The sequence below is a fragment of the Phoca vitulina genome, unplaced genomic scaffold (assembly GCF_004348235.1).
Source record: "Phoca vitulina isolate PV1807 unplaced genomic scaffold, GSC_HSeal_1.0 scaffold5, whole genome shotgun sequence".
NCBI classification, from domain to species: Eukaryota; Metazoa; Chordata; class Mammalia; order Carnivora; family Phocidae; genus Phoca; species Phoca vitulina.
The window spans coordinates 79,607,819-79,634,715 of NW_022589708.1; the positions used below are offsets into that span (position 1 = coordinate 79,607,819).

Sequence of the window (26,897 nt, forward strand, 5' to 3'; positions counted from 1 at the left end):
TTTAGGCTATGAAACATTAACTGCATAAAATATTAAAATTTTTCAAATGCTTACCTTATTTCATAAATCACTTTTTGATAATTCTGGTGTATATTACAATCCTCCTTTTCCCTGGTCTTTGCTAATCATCCTCCTTGCTTTAAAGACACTAGACTTGCATGGTAAATGCTTTATCAGGTCCTTTCACTGTTGACATTCTGGATGCTAAGCCTTTTTCCAGCACTAATAAATTCTTACTTGGAAAGCTGCCAGTGTAACACTGGGTTAATTCTAAAAGCACCTGGGCTTCAAACTGCAACCTCCTGACATTTCACTGAAAATAAGACAGGAATGACTTGGGAAGACAGTGTATGCAAATGCCCTGTTCTCAGAGCGAAACCAAACTCCCTAACTGTAGCTGTTCAACATTTGAGTAGTTGGATACTGGATGCTGCTCTTTGGTACTATTGCAGGTAAAGAAAGCATGTATAATATGCTTTGTACTAGAGCCATATTCATTAGAGTGGACCAGATCTGAATGATACAGAACTTAAATTAATTGAATAACCCACCTATGATGTCCTTACTGCCATATGCACCGGAAAGGAGTAATGGCTGAGGGTGATTTTTTTTAAAGAATTTTATTAGAGAGCGAGCGAGTGAGCCTGGGTGGGGAGGGGTAGAGGGAGAGGGACAAGCAGACTCCCTGCTCAGCAGGGAGCCCTACATGGGGCTCGAACCCAGGACCCCGAGATCACGACCTGAGCTGAAGGCAGATGCTTAATGAACTGAGCCACCCAGGTGCCCCTGATTTTTTTTAAGTTAATATAAAATCAAGGGGCGCCTGGGTGGCTCAGTCAGTTAAGCATCTGCCTTCGGCTCAGGTCATGATCCCAGGGTCCTGGGATCAAGCCCCACATCAGGCTCCCTGCTCGCGGGGCGCCTGCTTCTCCCTCTCTCTCTGCTGCTCCCCCTGCTTGTGCTCTATCCTTCTCTCTCTCTCTCTCTCAAATAAATAATAAAATCTTAAAAAAAATTTAAAAAAATAAATAAAATTGAAATAAAAATGTGTATTATTTGCTTTTCTCAGTGAGTCTGGCTGAACGGTGATGCATCCCATTTCGATGATCTGCTTAATGATAAGATTGCCCATGGCCTAGATACAAAGCTCAGTTAGTTACGTATTCTGTATTGTATATACTTTCTAAGCACACTGCTTTGGTTTTGACCTATAGTACTAAACAAATCTGTAAGCCTGGTAAGGTGCTGCTTTGAGAACTGCTTTTCCAGAGAAACCATGGCTCATACTTTGTACACATTTAAATGTCAAAGTAGCAGCATTATCAGTATTTGATGGAATTAAGTTGCCTCATCAGAGAACCAGCAAGAAACCACTCAGGTGTGAGTCTCTAGACCATTCAAGTCTTCTCCATCCTTAAGAAACCAGAACTTTCAGAGTGGACAGGTGTGCTTTTCATCTGGCTGTAGAGAAGCTGTAGTTTAGAACAAAAGGTATTAAATTGTGTGGCTCTACTACTCCTAGCAGACAGACACAGCTGTGTTTACATGATTCATTACCGCATCTGGCATAACTGGTAGAAGTTGAGATGGACATAAAAGGTTGTGTTACCCCAAATAATCTCACACTTTTGTCTTCCTTCCCTAACTCTGCTTCTGTCAAAATAACTTGCTCAATTTCTCCATAATTAACAGTTTCTTCATCTCTTATAAACAGCTTTCATATTTCTGAACCTAAACTTCTAAAGAAATTATTCATCAGATTTTCTACTCGATTTCTAGCCTTGCCTTGCCTCTTGGATAAACAGCACATCGCCTTCTAATGATGTGTGCTGTTAAAGCTGATACTATCTCAGGCATGATTTTCATAACAGAAATTTTCATTCTTTAAAAACCCATTTCTCTCTCTTATATGTATTATTTGAAGGTACCATCTCCCTGACTCTCCCTGACCTACCACTGCTGCTAACTCAAGTCTTTATGACTTTTTTCCTAGAAACTATGAAGTCAGATACAGTGCTAGTCATACATGACTCAGTACGGATGAAAAAATTCCAATCCCAGCCATCATTTAGCTAAAAAATTAACACATCAGTATCCCCCTTGTTTTGAAGTCCTGAGACTTGAGATACAAAGAAAACAGACCAATATTCGGTGTTTGTTTTATTGAGAACAATGTAGGAAAAGGCAGTATGTAAAGTAAAAATGGCTCTCTGAAATGTCTATACAATGTATGTGGTCTACTATAGGACAGTCGGAAAATTTTTCATTAAAATTGTAAATTATAAAACCAATCAGGAACTAAATAATTTTATAAATCTCCATACTCCAGACTGAGTCTGACTTCTTATTTGGCCACATAGTTCGTAAGAGACTATAAAAGATGTGGGGAATCTCTAGAAGCAGTAACTCTTCACACGAGGCACAGTGTGGCAAATAAACCTTGGCTGGCCTTCCCAGTGTTCGTTTAATAAGGGCACAGGATCTGGCTTTTGAAAATTACTTGATGGAGTCCAAGAACAAGGATAAAAGTCCACAAGTAATATCTTCTTTTAGGCCCTATAGTGTCCCGGCTTACATTTTTTTTGCTGTATCTTAGATTCTGACTTATTATTACCTTTTTGAATAATAAAGGATGACTGCAAATACACACAGTTGTCACCTCCAGTTCAGGATCTGTGGCAACTGCATATTACAAACAGCTCAACCTCCTCCCTCGAATCTGCCTACCAAGTTAGAAAGTCATCCTTCAAGGGCAGCAAATTCACACCTCTTAGTGCTTCGGTAACCTGAATATCACATATACACTTAATTGTTTTTAACGCAGAAATTCACCAGGGCTAGTAGAAAATTTCAAGTTAGAAAAAAAAGACTTTTAATTTTCTTAAATAATTCTCCTATGTACCATTCCACATTGTGGAAAAACTGAATTATGCGGTCTGGAGACAACATCGAGATTTCAGAACACTGGCACAAATACTTACATCTATATTTTATAATATATTAGAACCACCATGTCCTGTCTTAGAGCCTGTAACAGATAACAGGCCTGAAACTGCAAGAGGTTTACAGATGAAACTTCAAATCTGGAGGTGTTAGCTGTGCCAGAGTCCCAAAACAGATCTGGAAAGATCTCCATCCCAACTCTCCATTCCGTCACTGCAGCTGTACTCTGTATGCACCTATTAGCAGCTTAACCTATTGAAAGAAAATAGGCATAAGTATCAGTACAGATACCTCCATCGAGTTCTCTCTTCTTAGAAGAGGGAAAACACTCAACCAACATTTGTCTGTCTTATTTGGCAATGTTCTCAGATTGGTTATCAATTCAGGGTGTTAGGTTATCACTTCTAATAAAAAAATCCAAGTGCTTATGATTTTTTAGATTATTATAGTAAATAACTGTACTATTTGTTACATAAGCTTTCGGTCCAGCTTCAATGTTTAGTGAACATCCTGGAGACATACATAAAATGTCATACATTAAATAACAAAGGCCAGAATACAGCTCCGACTGCTCAATACCGGAGAGATGCATCCTTACCATCAGTCCCTTTCTTGACACACAATTTATGTCTAACACATCTGTAGATTCTGGTGCACTGCTATCCCGGAGAGCACTTGTCTCCAGGACAGGCACGCCAGGAACACAGCATTCTTGGAATGTTTTTCTGCTGATGATAAAGTAATCTGGCGTAGCAACAGAAGTAGCTGCACTAAATGTGAGGAAAGGATTTTCACCTTGGCAGAAGGCGCTTCCGTCAACCTTATGAAGAGTTTATTGAGGCCTGCAGCAGGGCTGAACGAGTAAACAAAATGACTATCCTAGGGAGAGGAGAGACACCAACCAGTCAGTTTCCTGAGACAAACTTCTACATCTGAGAGCATCACTGGATCTTAACAAAAACATTTCAGATTACAAAGACCTAAAAGAACACAAATTTTATACTTTATATAGATCAATTTGCTGTGATTACTTTTCTCGATTTATTAAAAAGATACAACTGACAAAAAAGCTTGTAAGATTTATCTGCAAAAACAGCATCCAGATAAATCTTTAGGATTAGCAATGTATCCAGCCATATACAGCATGAGTGTTAAAAATCCTCAACAGTTGATTTTGCTTAATTCAGCCTAAGGAAAGAATTCTAAGTACAGAAAAGGAAACATACACAAAGATTCTTCAAGACCATTTTTTGTTAAAGTTTATATAGCCACTAATATTTATTTTATTATAAACCAAATTTACAGTATAATGGTTACCTAAAGCTACACACATTAACACTAAGCATAAATACACCCATGTTCTAGGTACCTGAAGCACAGGATGGGTGTAATTTTAAAATTTCCTAAATTTGCTTTAGGTGAATGTAATTATGATGGTGGGAAAAGGGAGAATATTTTTAAAAAATCAGTATGTTTATTATACCTTAATTTATATTCAGAATGTTCTAAGACAGTATGGTAAACGTTAACTTAAGGCATATATATCAAATATGAGAAATCCAGACTCTTACAAAATTTAGGATAATTTTACTTTATAATTAGGGGTTATATTGCCTCATTTCCACCTGGCTTAGTTACAATTAACATTTTATTAAAACACACAATTAAAAGTCATCTGTGCTTCTGGATTAGAAGAATGTACTTTTTAGTAATGAACTACAGAAAATCTTACCAGAAAAACTGGAAGTTGAAATTTATCATTTAAAACTACAGCTTGTACACTACATGGTCCACAGAGCCGAGCAATAACTTCTTTACCCAAAAAGTTGGCATGGAAAATAAACAGCAGGATGCCAGAGCCTGAATAAGGGAGGTGTAAACATAGATTTTAATACCAATCCTACCACGGCCACCTTTCAACTCTGAGGAAGGCGCAGCTGTACAAGTTGGGAGCGGTCCCCTCAGTAAGCCTGGTGGTATACAATCCCGCCTGCTGCCCACTCACACCAGACAATCTTGAGTCCAATTTCAAAACTTGGTGTTACCTAGCATTTTTCAAACCACAGACCCGTTTTATTTTTTGTCCATGGAACAAATATTTTAAAATATGCTTTTCTACATTAATTTTGGTCTAAGAAAATGAGTATTTAAAAGTTGCTGCTAAATGTGTAAATGTCCATAGAAGCAAACTTCTATGACGGTTCTCTCTGGGTATGGGTTTGAGTGACTGTCCCATTTTCTTCCACATAGTATTTTGCCTTTTCCAAATTCTCTGATTAATACCAAAACCTATTTTATTTTGGGGGGGAAAAAACCATGAGATTTGAAGCTTCCACTGAATATCCAAAATACTGTGCATGACTCACTTTTCTAAACAAAGCCATACTTTTATTATAACAGAAAACAGATATATGAACTCTATGACCTTTCTGGTAAGCCATTTTTAAGATGAAAAAACACTGATCCAGCCCAATTATAAACTAGAGGAGACTTCATAAAAGAGACCCCAAGGAACCACTGGCTTTATTTGTTCTGGTCCCAGGGAAAGGAGGACACGCTGAGCCCCTGGCTCTCTTTCTTCGCCTTTCAAGCTATTTAAGGTTTGTCATACTGATTTTGCTCTCCAGCTTTAAAATGCAATACCCACCCCCACCACTGCCCCCAAAGTGCTAAGGTTCAAAAGAAGAAAAGGCCTACAGACAATATAGGGACCGTTCCTTGTCTTTTTCCCTTCAGCTCCACTATGAACGAGCATCTGATCTGGGACTGTTTGTTACTGTCTATATAAAGAGAGTGGTGGTAACTCTTCAAAATGGCCTGAATGGGGACTAGTGGTCTACAGTGAAAATTCTTCATTCAGGTGCTGTTTATTCTAACCAAAATGAGTTAGATCTAAGGAAGGTGTGTTCATTAGCTCTACTCCGACAAATACTTGAATTTCATAGATAAAAAATGACACGAGGAACCCTAATCAGTTTGCCAGCTGTTGTTTCATGGTATCAGTATAAATGCTTTCTCCAACCAAACTAGGTGTTAAAATCACAATCAAGGAACCAAGGTCAGTGCTTCTCAAACTTGAGTGTGTTCATAAATCACCTGAGATCTCACCAAGGTGTCAACTGAGAGTCAGGCCTGGGTGAGGCTTGAGAATCTGCATCTCTAACAAGCTCTCTGCTGGCCACAGACATTGTGCATGTGCAGAAAAAAAATTCAGTAACCTTAAGGCAGTCCAGGTGCACTGAAGCCCGTTAAGTTGTGGATACTGGGAGACTGGCCCAGATCAGCTCAGCCACCCCTACACCCTGTTCCCCAACCTCGTGCTCACTACCCAGCAATGTAAACAATCCACTTGGACAGCTGAAACCACAAATGATTCTTCAACGTCAAGTTCACTAAACACAGGTGTTATGAATAGCTGTCTTTAATTAAATTTTCATGCTATGGCTATATTTTAAGTTTTCATCAATGAATACATGTATTTTTTAAAGATTTATTTATTTATCTGAGAGAGAGAGAGAGCACGCATGAGCAAGGGTGGGGGGCCAGAGGGAGAGGGAGAAGCAGACTCCCCGCTTGGCAGGGAGCCCGACATGGGGCTCGATCCCAGAACCCTGGGATCATGACCTGAGCCGAAGGTAGACCCTTAACGACTGAGCCACCCAGGAGCCCAATACATATTTTTTTAAATGGATGTTTTTGTTTAACAAAAAAGCCAGAACCCAGCTTCCTACTTTCATGAAGGCAGTGTTCTTTCCACTTAAACATGCTGCGTTTGTGTTCTAGAGAAGGACCACGCCATGTCATGGTCTTGCCTGCAGAGCAGCTGTTAAGCAGAGGCTAGGAAGCAGAACTGAAGTTTCCATCTCCTGCTACTCAACTTTCCTATGGGCCAAGTCACTGACTTTTTCTTTTAATAAAATTCAGGAAAAACATTGATTCTGGGCTCACAATTTGAATTTGAATTTAAATTTTAATAAAACTCAATTTTAACAAAAGGTAGTACAATTATTAAGATCCAACTTCCATACTTTATTTTTTTTCCCTTCTCGTGCAAAAAAGGTGGTTTCATTAAAGCACAGGGGACAGGACCCATGGGCAGAAAGAACAGGCCTAACTTCCATGCTCTTCATTTTTAAAAAATTTTTAAGATTTATTTCTTTATTTGAGGGGGGTGGAGGGACAGAGAGAGAGAGAATCTCAAGGAGACTCCCTGCTGTGCACAGAGCCTAACTCAGGGCTCGATCTCATAACTCTGATATCATGACTTGACCCAAAATCAGTAGTCAGATGCCACCCAGGCACCCCCTTGCTTTTTAAACAAGTGCTAACACAGTGCTCTGTGGATCCCTCTAAGTCACCTGGGATGGTAGGTCTCAGCTGGGTCTCTTTTTTTTCTGCCAGAGTAGCTCTGCTGTTAACTATTTTACATAATTATTATACATAATGGGATTCTGTTAAGGTTATGTTCACAGAGTTCTGTTTAAAAATCAACTGATAGCCCATGGCCATACCACCCTGAACACGCCCGATCTCATCTGATTAACAATCAGCTGATATTTACAGTGTCACTTTTCAAACAGAAAAACAAAGACTTACCTTCTGGGATGTTCTGTGGGGGTTTGTAATTGAAATCCGTTGAAAAATCTGGCCCCTCACAGAGACGATGACATGCTATTGGGAAAATTGGTTCTAACAGAGCAAGACGTGCTTCAAAGTAATCCCTTATTGTTTCTTCTGCTACTCTTGAAAGTCTAGTCAAAAAGGATAGTAAGAGTTGTTAATATCAATGTAGAAAATAACCATGAGTCATATTATCAAACTGCTGAATACCAGTGAGGTCTTCCCAAATCAACCTTTAAATATAACTTCCTACTCATCCTGCTTCCCCGTTCTATTTTTCTTTAGCACTTAGCATCTGACACACTATGTGTCTTACTGTCTATGTTGTCACAGGGAATTTAGGCTCTAAGAGGGCAAGTCTCCTCCCCCTCCCCCGCTGCTGTCTCCATCTTCCCGGCCTTCTGAATAGTTCCTGGCATATGGACAGCACTCAGTACTTATTTGTCTAATGAAAATGAAAATTCTAGGAGCGCCTGGGTGGCTCAGTCGTTAAGCGTCTGCCTTCGGCTCAGGTCATGATCCCAGGGTCCTGGGATCGAGCCCCACATCGGGCTCCCTGCTTGGTGGGCAGCCTGCTTCTCCCTCTTCCATTCCCCCTGCTTGTGTTCCCTCTCTCGTTGTGTCTCTCTCAAATAAATAAATAAAATCTTTAAAAAAAAAAAAAAAAGAAAATGAAAATTCTATTAAACAATAAATTTGAGAATTGCCACACACACACACACACGTCTTTATAGTACTTAGTTTAGAAGGCAGTTAAAAAATGATCAGTGCTAATTCAGAAAATATTTTTAAAAGATCTTGTTGGGAAGGTAACCAACTCATTTGGTTTGCCCAGGATATTCCGGTTTTAGGAGTGGAAATCCACTGTGTTGGGTCATGGACACACAGAGAAATTACCAGTTGGGTAAGGCTCCCAGCAAAGGCTGCCAATGTGGGCAGACTCACCACGTACATGCCCTTTTGGTTTGTTTTTTGTCTCTCGTCTGAAATTTACCTTACTTTCTGCTTAGAATATAGATCCTGGAATTGGAGTAACCATCATGCAGGCATGAAGATCCAAGTCACACCCTAAGTGTGGTGGAGGAGGAAAAGGGGAAGAGTGGCTTTTCTTGCCCACGGCTGTCTACCCCTGGACTCTGTATTATTTTGAACAATAAACACCTTACTTGTATTAACTACTCTTCGTGAAGTTTCTATTATGTGTTGCCAAAATACTTTTTTTTAATTAGTTTCAGAGGCAGAATTTAGTGATTCATCAGTTGCATCTAACACCCAGTGCTCATTACATCAAGTGCCCTCCTTAATGCCCATCACCCGATTATCCCTCCCCCCCCACCTTCCCTCCAGCAACCCTCAAGTTTGTTTCTTAGAGTTCAGCGTCTCTTATGGCTTGCCTCCTTCTTAATTTTCATCTTATTTTATTTTTCCTTCCCTTCCCCTATGTTCATCTGTTTTGTTTCTTAAATTCCACATGAGTGAAATCATGTATTTCTCTTCTCTGACTTATTTCACTTAGCATAATACCCTCTAGTTCCATCCACATCATTGCAAATGGCAAGATTTCATTCTTTTTGATGGCTGAGTAAGCCAAAATAATTCTTAAGGAAAAAGCTACTATATTACGTGTATGAACTTTCAATTGAAATAAAATGATTTAGAATTCGTTTGAAAAATAATGAACTTGAACGGATACACTGTGGTACATCCAGACAATGGAATACTGTTCAACATTAAAAAGAAATAAGCTATCAAGCCATGAAGACATGGAGGACCGCTATGTTTATAAGCATTATTTACAATAGCCAAATTATGGAAGCAGCCAAGTGTCCATCGATAGATGATGAATGGATAAAGAAGAGGTGGTATATATATTATTCAGCCATAAAAAATGAAATCTTGTCATTTGCAACAATGTGGATGGATCAAGACAGTATAATGCTAAGTGAAATAAGACAGAGAAAGACAAATACCACATGATTTCACTTGTATGTGGAATCCAAGAACAAATGAACAAAGGAAAAATAAAGAGACAAACCAAAAAACAGACAACTATGGAGAACAAACTGATGGTTCCCACAGGGGAGGTGGGTGGAGGGATGGGGGAAATCAGTGAAGGGGATTAAGAGTGATGAGCACTGAGTAATGTAGAGTTGTTGAATCCTATATTGCACAGCTGAAATATAATACTGTTAACTAACTGGAATTAAAGCAAACAAAAATTAAAAAAAAAAAAGACATGGATGAATCTTCAATGCATATTACTAAGTGAAAGAAGCCAATCTGAAAAGGGCAATACTGTAATTCCAACTGCATGACATTCTGGAAAAAGCAAAACAATAGAGACAGCAGAAAGATCAGTGGTTGCCATGGGTCAAGGGGCAGGGGCAGGAAGGGATGAACAGGCAGAGCACAGAGAATTTTTAGGGCAGTGCTATTCTGTATGACACTAATGGTGGGTACATATCATTACATGTTTGTCAAAACCCCAAAATGCACAACACCAAGGTGAACCCTAAGGTAAACTATGGACTCTGAATGGTAACTGTCAATGTAGGTTCACTGGTTTTAGCAAATGCACCACTCTGGTGACAGATGTTAGGAGGGGAGGTTGTGCATATATGGAAGCAGAAGATATGTAGGAACTCTCTGTACTTTTGGCTCAACTTCACTGTGAACCTAAAACTGCTTGAAAAAATTGTCTATTAAAAAAAAAAAGGAACTACAGATTAAACAGTTTTAAGAAAGCATGAGCCAAATTATGAGCATAACTAAGAAGTAGATAGTCCTAGATAGGATAGTATTAAATTTCAAAGTTTGAGACCTCAGTAACTGTCAGAAAAATAATTCATATGCCACTTACTAAATTTATGATCTTTTGAGAACTGAAACCCATCAGGACTTCCACTTAACAATCTTCGTCTGAGCAATTATACACAGGCCATTCTAATTATGATGTGTCCAAACAGACTCTGTGACTTAACCATGGCATATTTGCTCACACTTACGTCTCTAAATGATTCTTCAGCAAGTCGTACACCAACACGTTGTTACACTGCTTTGCAAAATGCAGTGCGCTATTTTGGTGCTTTGACAAAATATTGCAGTCAGCTCCACATTCAATTACAAGTCGTACAATATCAGAATTTCCTCTTTTACAGGCCTATGACGGGGAAAAAAGGAGTAGTAATTACTCAGCTGTAAAATAAGTTAACTACCAATTTGTGTTTGCCCCCTTCTCCACACGTGAGCCCAGGAGTTCTTTGTGAAGAGAAAGACAAGAATGTTGGAGAGGGGGAAGAAAACCTGGTATCAGGTCTCACCAAGGGTTACAAACTGTTATGTAAACAAACAGTGGTATGCTCCTTTTACTTAGTGAACAGTACTGAAATCCGTGCTACGTTCAATTTCATCCCTGACTTCTGGGGAAATGGGCAACTCTGAAAAAGATACTTCTGTCCCAAGACAGAACAAACACCAGGCGTTTCTAAGCTCTAGTGCGTTCCACTTTTCAGACCAAGTCTCTTAGCACAAAATAATTTCAAAATTTCCCTAAAAGCCGCTTAAGGAGACTAATTAAGCATAGATACAAATTTGAATTCGGCAAATTTAAGATGGACCTGGACACAGTTCAAAGACCAATTCTAGAGTAAAAAGACCTACATCCATGTTCTCTCCTGTCTCTGTTACTTACCGGCTATGGGACTTGAAGTCAGTCCCTAATTCTGAGTCTCACTGTTTCCATTTGTCAAAAGGGGATCACAGTACTTCTGCCTCACAACATTGAGGCCGCAATTAAAAGATATATTGTAAAGGACCAGGGCAAGCCAGTAAGCCTTCCTACAAGAACAAGGCCATCTGGTGTGCTACCACTTAGTAGCACAGCTTAGATACTACAGAGTAGGTTTCTAAGCTGTGCAAGTGCTAGGTCAAAGGGCATGCATCTCATGGTAGATCTGACAAATGCTCTTCAAAATGATACAACCCCGTGGTTCTCACTGGGGTGATTTTGCCCCACCAAGGGAATTCAGGCAATGTATGGACACATTTCTGGTTGTTACAGGGTGGGTATTAATGGCATCTGGTGCAAAGGTTAGGGATGCTGTTACACATCCTACAAATGATCTGGCCCACAATGTCAGGAGCGGGAAGGCTGAGAAGCCCTGCTGGAACCAATTATATGCCCCACATCAGTGGGTGGGAATGGTTTCTCCACACCCTCACACTTTGGTAACAACCAATTTTATATATTATTTCTGAGATGAAAGGTTTTTTTCAATTTTGTTTCAAAAATTTCTGAAAATCTCTCCCCATGTTTCTTTCTTCTAATTCTAAAACCCAATTTAATATACTAAATCCTTAAAGCTTAAGGAACCAGTACCAAAAAACCCCAACACAAACAAAAACCAGACCAAAACAAAAAAACCAAAAATGAAATTTAAATACAGTTATAGGCAGTCTTATTTAGACAGTAGTTAAATATGCTTTAAGCTCTTCTCTACGAAGAAGCAACAGTCCCTTGGCCCCCTCCCCTCTGGACACTGCATTCTTCCTTCGCAGATTAACTCCTAAGTGCCTGCTACATCCAGCATCCACCTCCTCAGCCCCTGCAGTCCCACACCCCTCAAACCTGAGAAACGAGGGCACCAACACCCTCTCCAGTGCTCCTTCCCAGTGGCACTTCTCAGCCTCCTCCTTTGGCATCTCTGCCTCAGCAGACACCGCAGGCCAGCTCCTCCTTGAACCGCTCAGGATACTTCTCTCTCCTGATCTTCCTCCCCCTTCTCTGGTCTTTCCTATGTGGCTGCCTTCCATCGCTGCTTTTCTTTCCCTTTCAGCGGTGACCCCACTCTCAGCCTAGGGCTGCAATTGTGCTGTCTATACCGATGAACCCAAATCTGAATCTATAGCCGCACCCTCTCTCCTGAGCTAAAGATGCACATGTGAAACATCATCTGAGCATTTCCAGCTCAAATGCAACCCCACTCCCATTGTATACTGCCTGAGTTCCCTAAATTAGGAAATAGGATTACCAAGCATCACCTTCAGTTACCAAGTCCTGTGAATTCTATCTTCTTAAACCACTGGTCAGTCTACCCACTTCTATCTCCACTGTCACTACCTAGGTACACACTATTATTTCACTTAATTTTAAAAATCTCCCTGTAAGTCTGCAAACTGCTTGTCTTTTTAACCAATCTGTTCCCCGTACTGAACTAAGGGACATTAAAAACAACCACCTTTATTCTGATTATGTCTTTCTCCAGCTTAAACCTTTTAGTGGCTCCCAATTGCTCTCAGGATCAAGTTGTCCTAATTCCTCGTCCCAGATGTAGATGGTGTCCGTGCTCACTGCCCTATGTGCACACCTTTATGCGCCAGACTACTTATTTGCTGTTTAGAATGTACCTGGTGATTTCTCAATAGGACAAAGTTTTAATTCATATTTGAGGTGCCACCTCTGCTCTAAGCATATGGCAATAGAAGCACACAAGGAAAATTAAAATTCAAAAGTAGGGCTCCTGAACAAAGCAAGCATTTCCATAAACCAAAAATGAAATGGCAACACAAGCAGTGAGGAAGGTCCACATCCTGAGTGTGGAAGAAGGTTGAGGGGTAAGGTGATCCCAGCCTTGAGAATAACAGAAATTCAAGACCACCCTCAGAACCAAGCCCGATGCTAACTAGGGCCTATACCTGTGCTCTATTACTGACTCAGGAAAGACTGCTGAAAATAGGTACTGCAGACAAACACCTACTTGGGTCAATTTCCTTGCACAAAACTGTATCTAGGAAGGGGGCAGTAAGACAGAGCCTCCAGGCAGGGAACTAATGCATGGCTCAATGTCAGGACCCGCTATGTCCTAATGGCATCTTAGGCCAGGAACCTAAAACTGCCACAGGAACATGCTAGACCAGGCTGGGCCCCAGCAGAGGCAAATACAAAACTGCTAAACAGGGAGAAGTAATTAAAGGGTGAGGCATGGGGGAGGCTTTAACAACCTTCCACTCAAAATGGTCAGCAAACCACAATTCCAAACACCCATGAAGAAATCGGAGGCTAAGAAGATGAATCCACCAATGTAAAATAATAATGAAAGTACATCATGTTCTTTTCCACTCCCAGTTCTCTGTGCATATCCTATTCCAGTTCCCGCTTACACAGTTTATCCCTGCCAGCTCATATATCATTTGTAGGATGCAGCTCAGCCACCTATCACATCCAGCCTGTCTCACCTTTTTTTTTTTTTTTTAAGTAATCTCTACACCCAACATGGGGCTTGAACTTATGACCCCAAGATCAAGAGTCATATGCTCTACCGACTGAGCCAGCCAGGTGCCCTACCCTGTCCCACCTTGAATCTGCACTGCTGAGCCTGGTATCAACTTTTATGTAATCCCATGGTTCACACTAGCTTTTAATTTTGCTGACCTGTTTCTCCTACACATCTTGTGTCCTGTTCCCCATCATATTCCCAGCCCCTGGCAGAGTGCCTGGCAATCAGAGGTACCAACAGGAACATCTGTCAGAACCGAAGTGAAGTATTTACCTTCATTAGAGCAGTCTCACCATTGCTCTGCTGGACATTAACAAAAGCTCCTGCTTCCAAAAGAATAGCCACTGTAGTTAAAAAGTTCTATTAAAAAAAAAAAAAGGCATATTTAATTCTCAAAATTCTTTAAAAGTAAGATAGTTTTTGATGACTTGAAATTTTTAGCCATCAGGAAAAATACTCAGACTCTATCCAAAGCAGGTGAGTGAACATGGCTCTTCACTGTGCCCCACTGTTTAGGCCCCATGCACAGCCACACACAATTTGACAGCAACTTCAACCGGAAGTTTAAATACTGGTTTTAACATAAGAAACTCCGTATATCAATCCTTTAAAAAGATAGTATGTGGGAACATTTTAATTAAGTTCTTAATCAAAAGGAACACTTAATTTCAATTAGAAAAGATTTTTAAAAGACTTAAGATTGAAACCAGCATTAGTACATTAATCAGAGTCCCTTTTTCTTTTTTTCTTTTTTTAAGTAATCTCTATGCCCAGCATGGAGCTTGAATTCACAACCCTGAAATCAAGAGTCACACGCTCTACAGACTAAGCCAACCAGGCACCGCCGGGGTCCTTTTTCAATATGATTCACTTCCCACTAGATAAATCACACTTTGAAAATTCAATTATAAAGTACTACTGTTGATTTAAAAAAAAAATCTATTCATGACAAGTCCTAGATGAGCTGAAATATGAGATTCTAAAGTTATGTAACTATATGAGAGTTATATTTCACTACAGAAACAGACTCTGTTCTGGTCCACAGGCAGGAATTCCCACAGACTAAGAAACTGATGCCTTTTGAGTTCCCAACCTTCTCAGCTGCATGAATGAGGGCGGTGGTCCCATTCTTCTGTCTGCCATTCACCTTAGCCCCCTTCCTGATGAGGAGCCTCAGCAGGTCATCTTGTCCTCCTGCTGCGGCGAGCATCACCAGAGTCATGCCGCTTGAATCCTTCATTGGTTTTGTTGAGGAAAAAAACATGTCAATGTCTATCAGAAAAATTTTAGAACTAAGTCTTTTCATCTATGGTATTTCAATGTGAAATCATTTAAATGCACTGATTTAAGCAGGTACTTTAGGTTTTCACAAAAATATCCTTATAATAAATAATCAGAAATATTACAATTTCTTTCATATATATCATAAAATTTTACAACTTCCATGTTGTAAGACCTATCATATCAACACTTTGCCTGACATACGATGAATTGCATTCATATCTTGACGCTATAAAATGGCAAAGGTATTTCTTTATCGCACATTTCAGGCGCAGAAGTCTCCTTGTGTTCTAGGTAAAACAGGTGAAACTCACACATTCGTGATACTCATTTAGTTGGCCCGAAAGACCTAAGGCTAGAAATGACCACTAGACGTGACCTAAGTCCACTCTACTGATGACAGGCTAAGTGAATGCTGTCACTACAAATGGTGGCCTATATAAATATAACTGTTGGGAAGTGATAGTTTGGCTACTCAAAGGATAAAGAAGAAAATTCAGAAGCAGGAAACAGGACACTGATATGATTGGTTTCTAAGAGGCTATGACAAAATAGAGAAATTAAAAAGATAAAATTACATAAAGTTCACAAAAAATAAAAAGGTAATTAATAGCTAAAATATTTCCAATCATTAACTGAAACAAACACATGGGAATACCAAACCATTAAATACCATCTGCTAAAACCAAGTTCTAATACTGTAGTTAATTTGGCTATAATCTGAAAGCTTAGCAGAATTCACCTGTATGAGCAATCTGAAGGAACACAAAAGAAAAATCAACTGAAGTAAGATAGTGCACTTCCTCTCATTTGTAAAGTATCTTATTACTACAAAACATGTTAAAGGGAAAAAACCTTTTCCTAATTTATTAATAAAGACCAAGCTACATTAGTATTAAAGTAGGAAAAAAGAAAACCCATCTGATAAAACCCAACATCCATCCTTGATGAAAACTTAAGCAGGTAAACAAAGAAAGGAAGTCTAAAAAGAGAAAGGCTACTGTCCACGAGAAACCAACAACAGTACAATGGAAAGAGAATCTTCACACACAGCCTAAAGGGAAATCCCCATTCAGATCAGAGACAGGACAGGATCATTTCCATCATCACTATTCTTCAAAATGTCACCAAGTTCAAAAGACCAGAAAAAGAAATTTTACTGGAGAAAAAGGGAACAGAATAGTTACTTTTTAGCAGATGATCATATTCTCTGCCTAGAGAATCCCAGGCAAGTGACTTAAAAATTATTATGGTAAAAGAATTTCACAAAGTGACTTGAGATCGCATGCACGCACGCACACACACTAATCAATAGCTTCACCAAACATATATAATAACCAGTTAGAAGACAAAATGTGGGAGGAAAAAATCCTCATGATCATACTAAGATAATTTAAAAATTATCAAGTATGTAGGAACACATCTAAAATAAATGTGTAAGAACCATACAAAGGAAAAAAACTTATAAAACTGCTTTAGGAATAAATGAAGAGCTGAATGAAGTTATCATGTTCTTATTTGGAGGGCTCAAAATGTAAAAACGTCAATTCTCAGCCAAATTAATCTATAGAGTTCATGCAATTTTACCCAAAATCCCAATAATTTTTTTGAACTGTAACCCCTAAGGATTAAGCCTAAAAAAAATCCACCACTAGGGCTGCCTGGGTGGCTCAGTTGTTAAGCATCTGCCTTTGGCTCGGGTCATGATCCTGGGGTCCTGGGATCGAGCCCCGCATCGGGCTCCCTGCTCAGCGGGAAGCCTGCTTCTCCCTCTCCCACTCCCCCTGCTTGTGTTCCCTCTCTTGCTGTGTCTCTCTCTGTCAAATAAATAAAATTAAAAAAAAAAAAAAAATCCACCACTAAAGCAAAAATACTGAAGAAGAAAATATAAAAATCTTTTGTAAGCAAGACACCCAAAAGCCATGAAGGAAAGGATCGACAGATGTGACTATCTAAAAATAAAAATCCTCTAAGCAATAAAAGACTCAAAAAACAAAAACTAAAAACTAGGAAGAAAGGGTTAATACGCTTTCATTAAAACAACAAACAAAAAACAAAACCCCCCCTATAAATCATAATGAAAAACCTGCAGCAACAGAACCATGGGCAGTTGCTGTGAACAGGTGACTACAAATGAAACATCAACAGTGACAAGGACACAAGGAGTCATTTTATGCCCCTCAGAGCAGCAGAGGTTCAACCACAGACAAAACCAGACAGGCCACAGCTAAACCAAATGGTCACTCTTGGGGCTGGAATTACAAGGTCTATAATTTTCTACATCATACATTTCTACTGTGCTTTCAGTGAACATTACTTTTTTTAATTTTTAATTTTTAAAAAATGAAAAATAAAATAGAATTTTGTTAAAAGAGCTACTTCCCATCTTTATTTCATGAGATTTTACTAAGACATATTACCTCTTGGTCCAGGTTATATTCTTCATTTGAATTAAGTGCAACCTTCACAGCAATATAATCCCCATTTTTCACAGCATCCCTCAATAAATCTACAATGAAAGAAATTAAGATAAATTAAGCTTCACATATCTAGATTCATGAAAAGGACCTCCAAAATTCCTAAACTACTCACTACTTGGAATTGCATCTGCTGTGGTAAAGTTCTCATCTTCCCCATCAAGATGCTTTTGAAAATCTTCTAGTTTCATCCATTCCAACTGCAAGTCCATGCCCAAACTCAAAATCTGTTGTCTGCCATCTGGAACACAGAAGAACCTTATTAATACACATTTTTTTCCTGTAACAATGTTGTTTTATTAAGTGTGTGGTGTCTTAACCAAAGTTTCATACACATTTGTAACATACTTCATTATGTAATTGAGTCTTTAATTAAATTTCTGCTTTTCTTGGTCAAGTAATACTAACTATCCACATTTAGATGTCATGGTGCTTCAAAGGCATAAAGATAAGTAGGTAATCTATTAATTATAAAATGATGAACTATGAATTTTAAATACAAGATTAAGTAGCTCAAAGGAAGAGAGAAAAATCATAGGGATTCAGTAAGAGGAATCTCTTAACATTTCTATCTTTGGCCATTATTGGATATACATTGCCTCCAATCATTTATGTAAGCAAGGTCATTCTAAATGTGTAAACCAGACCTGTATGTAAATTAGTCACTGATCTTTCAGACTCAGCTCTAGCTTCTCCTCCTGGAAGCCCTCTGTGCTCCCTCCTACCCACAAAGCAAGTGCTAGTTTCCTCCCTCATATGTCTGACCCAGGGGCTTTCCTAACATTAGGAAAGGACATGTTCATCCACTATTGGCGGTGCAACAAATAAGATTTGAGCATAACTCATTGGGGAGTATTGAAAACAACTGTGCTATTTTATTTTATTTTTAAATATTTTATTTATGTATTTATTTGGGGGGGGACAGAGGGAGAGGAAGAATCTTAAGCAGTCTCCACACCCAGCACAGAGCCCGATGTGGGGGCTTGATCCCACGACCCTGAAATCATGACCTGAACTGAAATCAAGATTTGGATGCCTAACTAAGCCACCCACCCAGACGCCCTTCAACTGTGCTATTTTAAAAAGCAAAAATCATAAATATTTTATGGTAAGAGTTAAAGTATTTTCACCTAAAACCAATTCCTCAAACTAAACAAATGTTAGACAGTTAATCTTGCCATAGAAATGAAGTTTGTAAAAGACATGCAAAGAAATGAAGGAAATTCTTCCAAAGCTTTCAACTCAAACCAACACTTCTCTTTGCTACCCCCAAGAGCATTCCATCGGAAAACAGCACAGCCTTAGGAGCTACACATACTGGCTTTTCTGTATCCTAGCTCCATTCGTCAACTGTATGGCTTTGAGTAAGTCATGTAAACTGGCTGTACCTCACTTTCTGAGTAACAACAGTAGTAGTAATAGTAGAAGTAGCTAACATTCAGTGAGAAGTGTTAAAGTATTTACATAACTTAGCACACACACAATAACCTATACAGGGATACATGTTACAGGTAAGAAAACAAGGCGAAGAGGCTCTGTGATTTGCTCAGAAACACTTCAATAAGCCAAGAGCCATATTCTCACTGAGACATATCTGAGCCCACAGCTGGACCTCCCTCTCTAGAGCAGCCCCACGGAACCATGGAAAGATCTGGGAAGCAGGACAGATGAGGGTTCGCATCAGTTGAGATAATACCACCTAACTTACAGGACTGTCGTTGTGTAACAACAACATACAACATAAATAATAAGAAAAGGTATGCTGTAGTTTGGATTTTGGTCTCTAACATAGCCAACTGGTTCAAAATCCTACGTTTATTCCTACCAAGTACTGGATCTTGATTCGGCATCTGGTAGTTTTAGCCTTTTCTATTTTTAATAAATTTTAATAAACTTCAATTATTTTTATTTAAAAGATTTTATTTATTTGACAGAGAGAGAGCATAAGCAGGGGGAGCTGCCGAGGGAGAGGGAGAAGCAGCCTCCCCGCTGAGCAGGGAGCCCAACGCGGGGCTCGAACCCAGGACCCTGGGATCATGACCTGAGCCGAAGGCAGATGCTTAACCGACTGAGCCACCCAGGCGCCCCTAAACTTCATTTTTAGTAACACTAAAGAATGTGTTAGGAGGTGAACATCCGTGAACATGGCACTAACTTGAGCACAGAACCACTCTGGGGCCTAAACACTCCCACCCCATGCCACCCCCCACCACAGCGATGTCATGGATCCAGAGTTTGGATCTGTCATTCCCTTTCGTTTTTAAAAATGGTTTTGCCATAAATACATATGTCCTAAAAAATCTACAGTTGTTTCTTAGCTTTATAAAAATTGGTATTGGGTGCCTGAGTGGCTCACTTGGTTAAGTGTCTGCCTTCGACTCAGGTCATGATCTCAAGGTCCTGGGATGGAGCTCCATATGAGGCTCCCTGCTCAGCGGAGTGTCTGCTTCTCCCTCTGCCTCTGCCCCTCCCTCCTACTCGTGCTGGTGCATGCGCCTGCACACGTGTGCTCTTTATCTCTCAAATAAATAAAATCTTTAAAAAGAAATTGGTATCTACGACGGCTAATTTGGTGTGTCAACTTGACTGGACTAAGGGATGCCCAGATAGCGGGTAAAACATTATTTCTGCGTGTGTCTCTGAGAGCCTTTCTGGGAGATTAGCATTTGAATCAATAGAATGAGCTAAAGAAGATCTGCCCTCATCAGTGTGGGCAGGCATCACCCAATCCTCTGCATTGCACAGGAAGAGAAGATTCTCTTCTTGAGCTGGGACCTCCATCTTCTGCCTTAAGACATCAGGAATCCGGGTTCTTGGACCTTTGGACTTCAGGGCTTACACCATCAGCTCTGTGGTTCTTGGGCCTTTGGACTCAGATTGAAATTACACTACCAGCTTTCCTGGGTCTACATTGCAAATGGCAGGTTGTGGGACTATTCTAAACCTTCATAATCACACATGCCAATTCCTCATAACAAACCTCCTTTTATATATATCCTGTTGATTCTATTTCTCTGGAGAGTCCTAATTAATACAGTATCATACTGAAGAAATTCTTTACATATTTTTGAGTACCAATCCTTTGTTTTTTTCACCTTTTTTAATGGGAACTTTGATGAATGGAACTGTTTTGCAGTCAACTTTATCAGTCTTTTCTTTTATGGTACTTTTTTGCATCATTTCAGAAATCCTTCCCTACCTCCAAGATCTTAAAAGATATGATCCTTTATCCTCCAAATACCTAACAGTCCTCTTTATATTTAAGGCCTTAATCCATCAGGATTTGGTTTTTGTGTATGGTTTCTTCCACATGGATAACCAAGTATCCTCACACCAGAGCTTATAAGCTCTTTATAGATGGTGTGAGGATACTTGGTTATCCATGTGGAAGAAACTTACTATCTATCTAGTTTCCACAACTGCAAGGGTCCTAGTCTGAGGCCTCTACTTGATTAACTAAACTTCCCTGTGCAAAGTAAATACTGTACCTAGTTCTACAGTTTTATACAGCAGGTTTTGATTATTACTGGGTTAACTGGTTTTGGCTTTTGGCTAGTCTTCCACATACATTTTAGAATCGGTATTTATAAATTCCATGAAAAATTATGTTGGGAAGTTGATTGGAACCACAGTGACACTACAGACCAACTTGAAGAAAATGGCAAATTTTAATATTTTGTTTATTAATAAAATGGTATAAATTTTAATAACTTTCAAAAAGTTTTAATAATTTTCTCCATATAGGTCTTACAGATCTTCATATATAATATTCTTAGCAATCTTTTAAATGTGTTGCTATTGAAAATTAATTTTCTCATCTCCCTACCTTTTTTTAATTGAAGTATAGTTGACACACGTTACACTAGTTTCAGGTGTACAACATAGTGATTCAACAACTCTGTACCTTGTGCTATGTTCACCACAAGTGTAGCTCCCATTTGTCACCAGACAACACTATTACATTATCATTGACTATATTCCCTATGCTGTACCTTTTATCCTGGTGACTTACTCATTCCATAACTGGAAGCCTGTATCTCCCACTCCCCTTCACCCATTTTGCCCTTTCTCCTATCCCCAGCCCTCTGGCAACCAACAGTTTGTTCTCTGTATTTATGGATCTGTTTCTGCTTTTTGTGTATTCATTTGTTTTTTAGTTTCCACATAAAAGTGATTATCATATGGGGGTTGTCTTTCTCTGACTTATTTCACTGAGTGTAATACCCTGTAGGTCCATCCATGCTGTTGCAAATCTCATTCTTTTTCATGGTCGAGTAATATTATATTGAGAGAGAGAGAGAGAGAGAGAGCGTGTGTGTGTGTGTGTGTGTACGTACACACCCCACAGCTTCTTTATCCATTCATCCATTGATGGGACAATTGGGTTGCTTCCAAATCTTAGCTATTATGAATAATGTTGCAATACACATAGAGGTGTATATATCTTTCCGAATTAGTGTTTTCCTTTTCTTTGGGTATACCCAGCAGTGGAATTACTGAGTCATATGGTATCTTTTCTTAATTTTTTGAAGAACCTCCATACTGTTTTCGACAGAGGCTGTACCAACTTATATTCCCCCAACAGTTCACAAAGGTTCCTTTTTCTCCACATCCTCGCCAATGCTTATTTTTTTTACTGAAAATTAATTTTTTAAGATTATATTATTTATGTAGAAATGTTTGCAGAAATGTACACTGTATAGAAATATAGAGAACTGTAGTTAACTTTTGTATATTGGTCTTATATCCAGTCACCTTGCTAAACATTTAACATTTCTAAAACTTTGTGGATTGAGTTTTTCATATATATAACATCTGATAATGAAGAGCTTTGCTGGGGTGGGGGGAAGCTTCCTTCCCAATGCTTATATCTTTTGTTTTTCACTGTCTTACTGGACTGGGTAGACCTTAGAATAACGTTGAGTAATAGTGGTGACAGATGTTTGCCAAAGGTTTAATGTTTTATTAATTTAAGAAAGCTTCCTTTTATTCACCGTTTGCTAGGTTTTGTTTTTTAAAAATCAAGAATGTTCTTGAATCAGTTTCTCCTTTACACAGTGAATTCCTAGGGAACACCTAACTTGATCATAAGAGGTTATGTTTTTATATACAGCTGGATTCAATTTGCTAATGTTTTGTTTGGGATATTTACATAAGCTTGGCCTGTCATTTTCCTTTCTAACAAAGTTATTGTCTCATTATGGTTCTGAAATTATGATGGGCCTATAGAATGAGTTAGCATTCTTTATTTTTAGGAAGACCTTTTTATAAGTTTGGTAAGCTCTTGCATATGAAACTATCTGTGCTAGTGTTAAATTTTTAAGGTTATTTTAAATTACTATTTCACATTCTTTAATTCTTTAATAGTTACAAAACTATTCAATTTTTGTATTTCTTCTTGGGTCAGTTTTATTAAACCATGTTTTTCCAGGAATTTTCCCATCTCATTCTGTTTTCAAATTTATTGGTAAAAAATTGCTCAGAAAATTATCTTTTTAATCTGGACACAATCTATAACCATGTGTCTTTCTTCACTGGAAATATTGTTTGTGTAACCATCCTTTTTTCTCCATAATCAGTGTTGCTAGAAGCTTGTCTATTAGTCTTATCAATGAACCAACCTCTGGCTTTACTGATGCTCTTTACTATTGGTGGAGGTCATCAAGAGGATGTGACTTTGGGTTGACCCACAGGCTGGACCTGAGCAATCGGAGGTGTCTCCTTAGAATGTACCCACCATTCCCATACCAGGAGCTATTTCATATCCTTGAGAATATAGGCGTTGTTGAGACCATCTGGACTAAATATGTGACTGAACTCAGTTAAAGCCTCTATATAAACTTCTAAGATTCAGGAGGAGGGGTGTGTGTGTGCACGTGCGCAGACTGATCTACTCATCTTGTGGCCAACCAAGGCAAGCTTCGTATATAAGTTCCCTTGTTTATTAAACCTGCTACCTATCAATCTGGAATGGCCAGCGTCTTCCTTTGGTCATTTCCTGCACTCCCCATACCGGGGCTGGTTTTAGATTTCATCCAGGGAAATTCTGAGTTTGCAACCAATACCTACTATCTGTTCTTTACTGTTTAATATCCCAACAGGAGTGCTGCTATTGGCATTTGCCCTGTGGGTAACCTCTTTCCTCCCTCTTATCTACTTGTCCTAGAAAGTGTCCCAATTTCCTACAAGCTCAGCAATGTATCAAAAAGCATGTTTTACCCAGGATTCAGAATCTAGTTGTTCTGCAGTATGAGAGCCACCCAGAGTATCTAGCCTGCCATATATTTTGAAATATTTTAAAAATTCTCTTTAATTGTTTCTCAAGATTCACAAATAACAGTTTTATCAGGTTAACCTCTTTTGTTTATTCTGTCCTAGTTTTATATACACACACACCACTCTTTTTATTACTCTTCGCTACAGCTATTGTACTCTGACTCTACACACGATTCTCCCCTCCTTGGCAGCCCATTCCAACATCCCCAGGACGGCATTTATAATATAATCTTATTTATCAAGTGTTACTGCAAAATTAAAAGGGCAGAATACAAATAAGTCTGTATTTGATAATTTTCTGAAAGAAATCTAGTAAGATATAGAAACAGACTGCTTGACAAGAGTAGGTAATGTAGAAAACCAGAATCTTTATAATTTCTAAATGTGTTGAGCATAGTATAGGAACTCAGAAAATATTTGTTTAATGAATTTAGAAATCACAGAATGACTTAAGTCTTCAATTTTATAAAAATGTATTAAAAAATGTCAGGAGATCGCTAAAATCTACTCCATTATTTTCTGATCAGAATTATACTGGGAGAGAAGAGTAAGGAGAGTGAAATAATATGGTGCATTTACCCTGAAAAAATACTGCAAAATGACTACACACATACCAGAATTCTCATCTGCTTGGCACATACTGTCTAGAACCTCTTGATCACCTTCTGCAGCTATATATGCCCAAGTATCAGTTTCATCTCTTGTATTTCTCCTTTCTTTAAGTAACTGCTTGTTTTCCTTGGTTTTGTGATCTTCTGTGATTTTACAGTCTAATATTTCTTCTCTTTTCCGATTATTCTCAGGAAATTCATTTTTTTCTTCTGGAGTTAATTTAAGTAAATCAAATGCATTTCTGATTTCCTTAAATGCTGGTGAAAAAATAAAATTGATAATAAATGAGTCACAAATTTCTGTTGTAACCAAAAGAAAATCTGGGTGTTAAGGGAACAGTTATTTTTGAAATTTTTACTAATATCTGCCTTGGTTATAAAGCATGATCAGATTTACTATTCAAAGCCATGAAGTTATTTCAACTGGCCTTTCTATTGGCTGCTCAATATTTAGAAAGGGTCTCTAAAGTGAATGGCTGTTAATTAAGTGTTCAACACTACTCCCGGTTTTGACAAAGGCCTACTGAAGACAGTGAATCTCAAAATAATCCTAGTCATGCCACCACTGTCCTTCTGCTAAAACAACTGCCTACAACTGTATCCTGAAGTTAACCTTGCACAAAAATGATTCCTGGTGACTGTGCTGGCACCCTTCTGTTTCCCCCACTTACCACCAGGAATCATTTTTGTGCAAGGTTAACTTCAGATACAGTTGTAGGCAGCTATTTAGCAGTTGTAGGCAGTTCTACTTTGAATATTACCCTCAGCTATATACAGCTTTTGGGAGAAAAACCAGGTGAAAATAATCTATCTCTTAGAATCACTGCTTCATGAGAGCATGTGTTCCAAGTACTTTTGGTACAAGAACTAAACTATCCATTGGGGTTGTATTCAAATACTGTTAACGGTGAATGTTTTATAAAGTACTTAATTCTAGTATTGACATGTCACAGATTCTCAATATGTTGTATCCTTCTGATCCAAAATTTATATTCAATATTATATTTATACAAATGACCCAGAGCTAAATACACACATGTATTAACAGTAGTTTGTCTCATTCAGCATCCACTATAAAGAGACATTTACTTTTCTACCACAACTAATTTACAGTATCTCTAATTCTAGTGTACTCCATCAAAAGGAGAAACAACAAAGTGAACAGAAGAGAAAAAAATTAATTACAGAAAAATATGAACTGTTATACAATAAAGTAATTGTTTAAATAAAAGTAGCATAAAGTTCTAAATTCTCCAGTGAATGAAATTTTCTAATTTGCAGGTTAGAAAAGAGAGACTGTCTTCACAGTAAATTAAATTCTTTGTATAAAAGATGACAATGGTAAATGATAAAATGTTAGTATTCACACTCACTCTTTAATCCCTTTGGCTCTTTACGGCCTTTTTCTTCCTTGTCCAAATCATGCCTTTTTTGGTTTTTTTCTTTGGGTTCATTTTTTTTAATCTCTTTCTCCTAAAAGAGACAAATGAAAGACACAAAACAAGAAGACAGAAAGAACTGATATTATATATCTGAAAATTGGAAAACACAGGTTCCTGGCATCAGTGGCTGCATTTTAGGTACTATGGCACATAACCACTAATTATTAAATCTTTTTTCACATCAACTGCTTCCTCAATCAAGATTATCCCTCAACTGTGATGATTTACAAGATACCAAATTCAAAACCCAACACCTCATTCTAAATATTTTTTCATTATTAAAAATAAATTCCAAAAAAATTCTCCCATAGTCCTACCAACCAAACATCACTATTTTTATTTCTCCACATTCTCCCTTCTGATCTTTGGAAATTTACATAATTTTGTTGTTTAAAATTCATTTTCCTTGGGGCGCCTGGGTGGCTCAGTCGTTAAGCGTCTGCCTTCGGCTCAGGTCATGATCCCAGGGTCCTGGGATCAAGCCCCATATTGGGCTCCCTGCTCAGTGGGAAGCCTGCTTCTCCCTCTCCCACTCCCCCTGCTTGTGTTCCCTCTCTCGCTGTGTCTCTATCAAATAAATAAAATAAAAATCTTTAAAAAAATTTTTCATTTTCCTTTATTTATACTGCACAGATATTTTTACATGACTGAGTTCATATGTATAATTTTCTTCAGCTTAACATTTTAAAAACTTTTCTATTTTGCTACATTGACCTCATAATTAGTATTTCAATAGAGAGATAACACCCAAAGTTGATGCAACAACATTTTCTTAATCATTTCCCTCATGGCTAGACATTTAGTTTGACTGGTATTAGTTTTAGTGAAACTACACTGCCATAAATATCTTTGTATACCTAGCTTTTCCCCCCTTTAAAATGATTTCCTTACGATAAATCCACAAAGAATGGATGAAAAAAAAGATCTTTTTATAGCCCTTGATAAATATTGCATATATGAATACTTTCATAA

The 26,897-nt window shown here is 38.4% G+C and overlaps 1 protein-coding gene across 2 annotated transcripts in view; it reads right to left on the bottom strand.

Annotated features, from left to right (window-relative positions):
- Window positions 1–1,025: 1,025 nt before the first annotated feature.
- The window catches only part of MPHOSPH8 (M-phase phosphoprotein 8), a 54,161-nt gene continuing 28,289 nt past the window's right edge, over window positions 1,026–26,897 (bottom strand). The window contains exons 4-14 of one of the 2 annotated variants that reach the window (XM_032403405.1): window positions 25,857–25,956; window positions 24,487–24,741; window positions 17,712–17,837; window positions 17,540–17,628; window positions 14,932–15,072; window positions 14,112–14,198; window positions 10,569–10,723; window positions 7,540–7,694; window positions 4,676–4,803; window positions 3,542–3,822; window positions 1,026–3,195 (exon numbers count right to left, since the gene is read on the bottom strand). In XM_032403405.1, the coding sequence (XP_032259296.1) occupies window positions 3,574–3,822; window positions 4,676–4,803; window positions 7,540–7,694; window positions 10,569–10,723; window positions 14,112–14,198; window positions 14,932–15,072; window positions 17,540–17,628; window positions 17,712–17,837; window positions 24,487–24,741; window positions 25,857–25,956 (1,485 nt within the window). In that variant the 3' untranslated portion in view covers window positions 1,026–3,195; window positions 3,542–3,573. The remainder of the gene's footprint in view (window positions 3,196–3,541; window positions 3,823–4,675; window positions 4,804–7,539; window positions 7,695–10,568; window positions 10,724–14,111; window positions 14,199–14,931; window positions 15,073–17,539; window positions 17,629–17,711; window positions 17,838–24,486; window positions 24,742–25,856; window positions 25,957–26,897) is intronic. The other variant, XM_032403406.1, reaches the window with a different exon arrangement.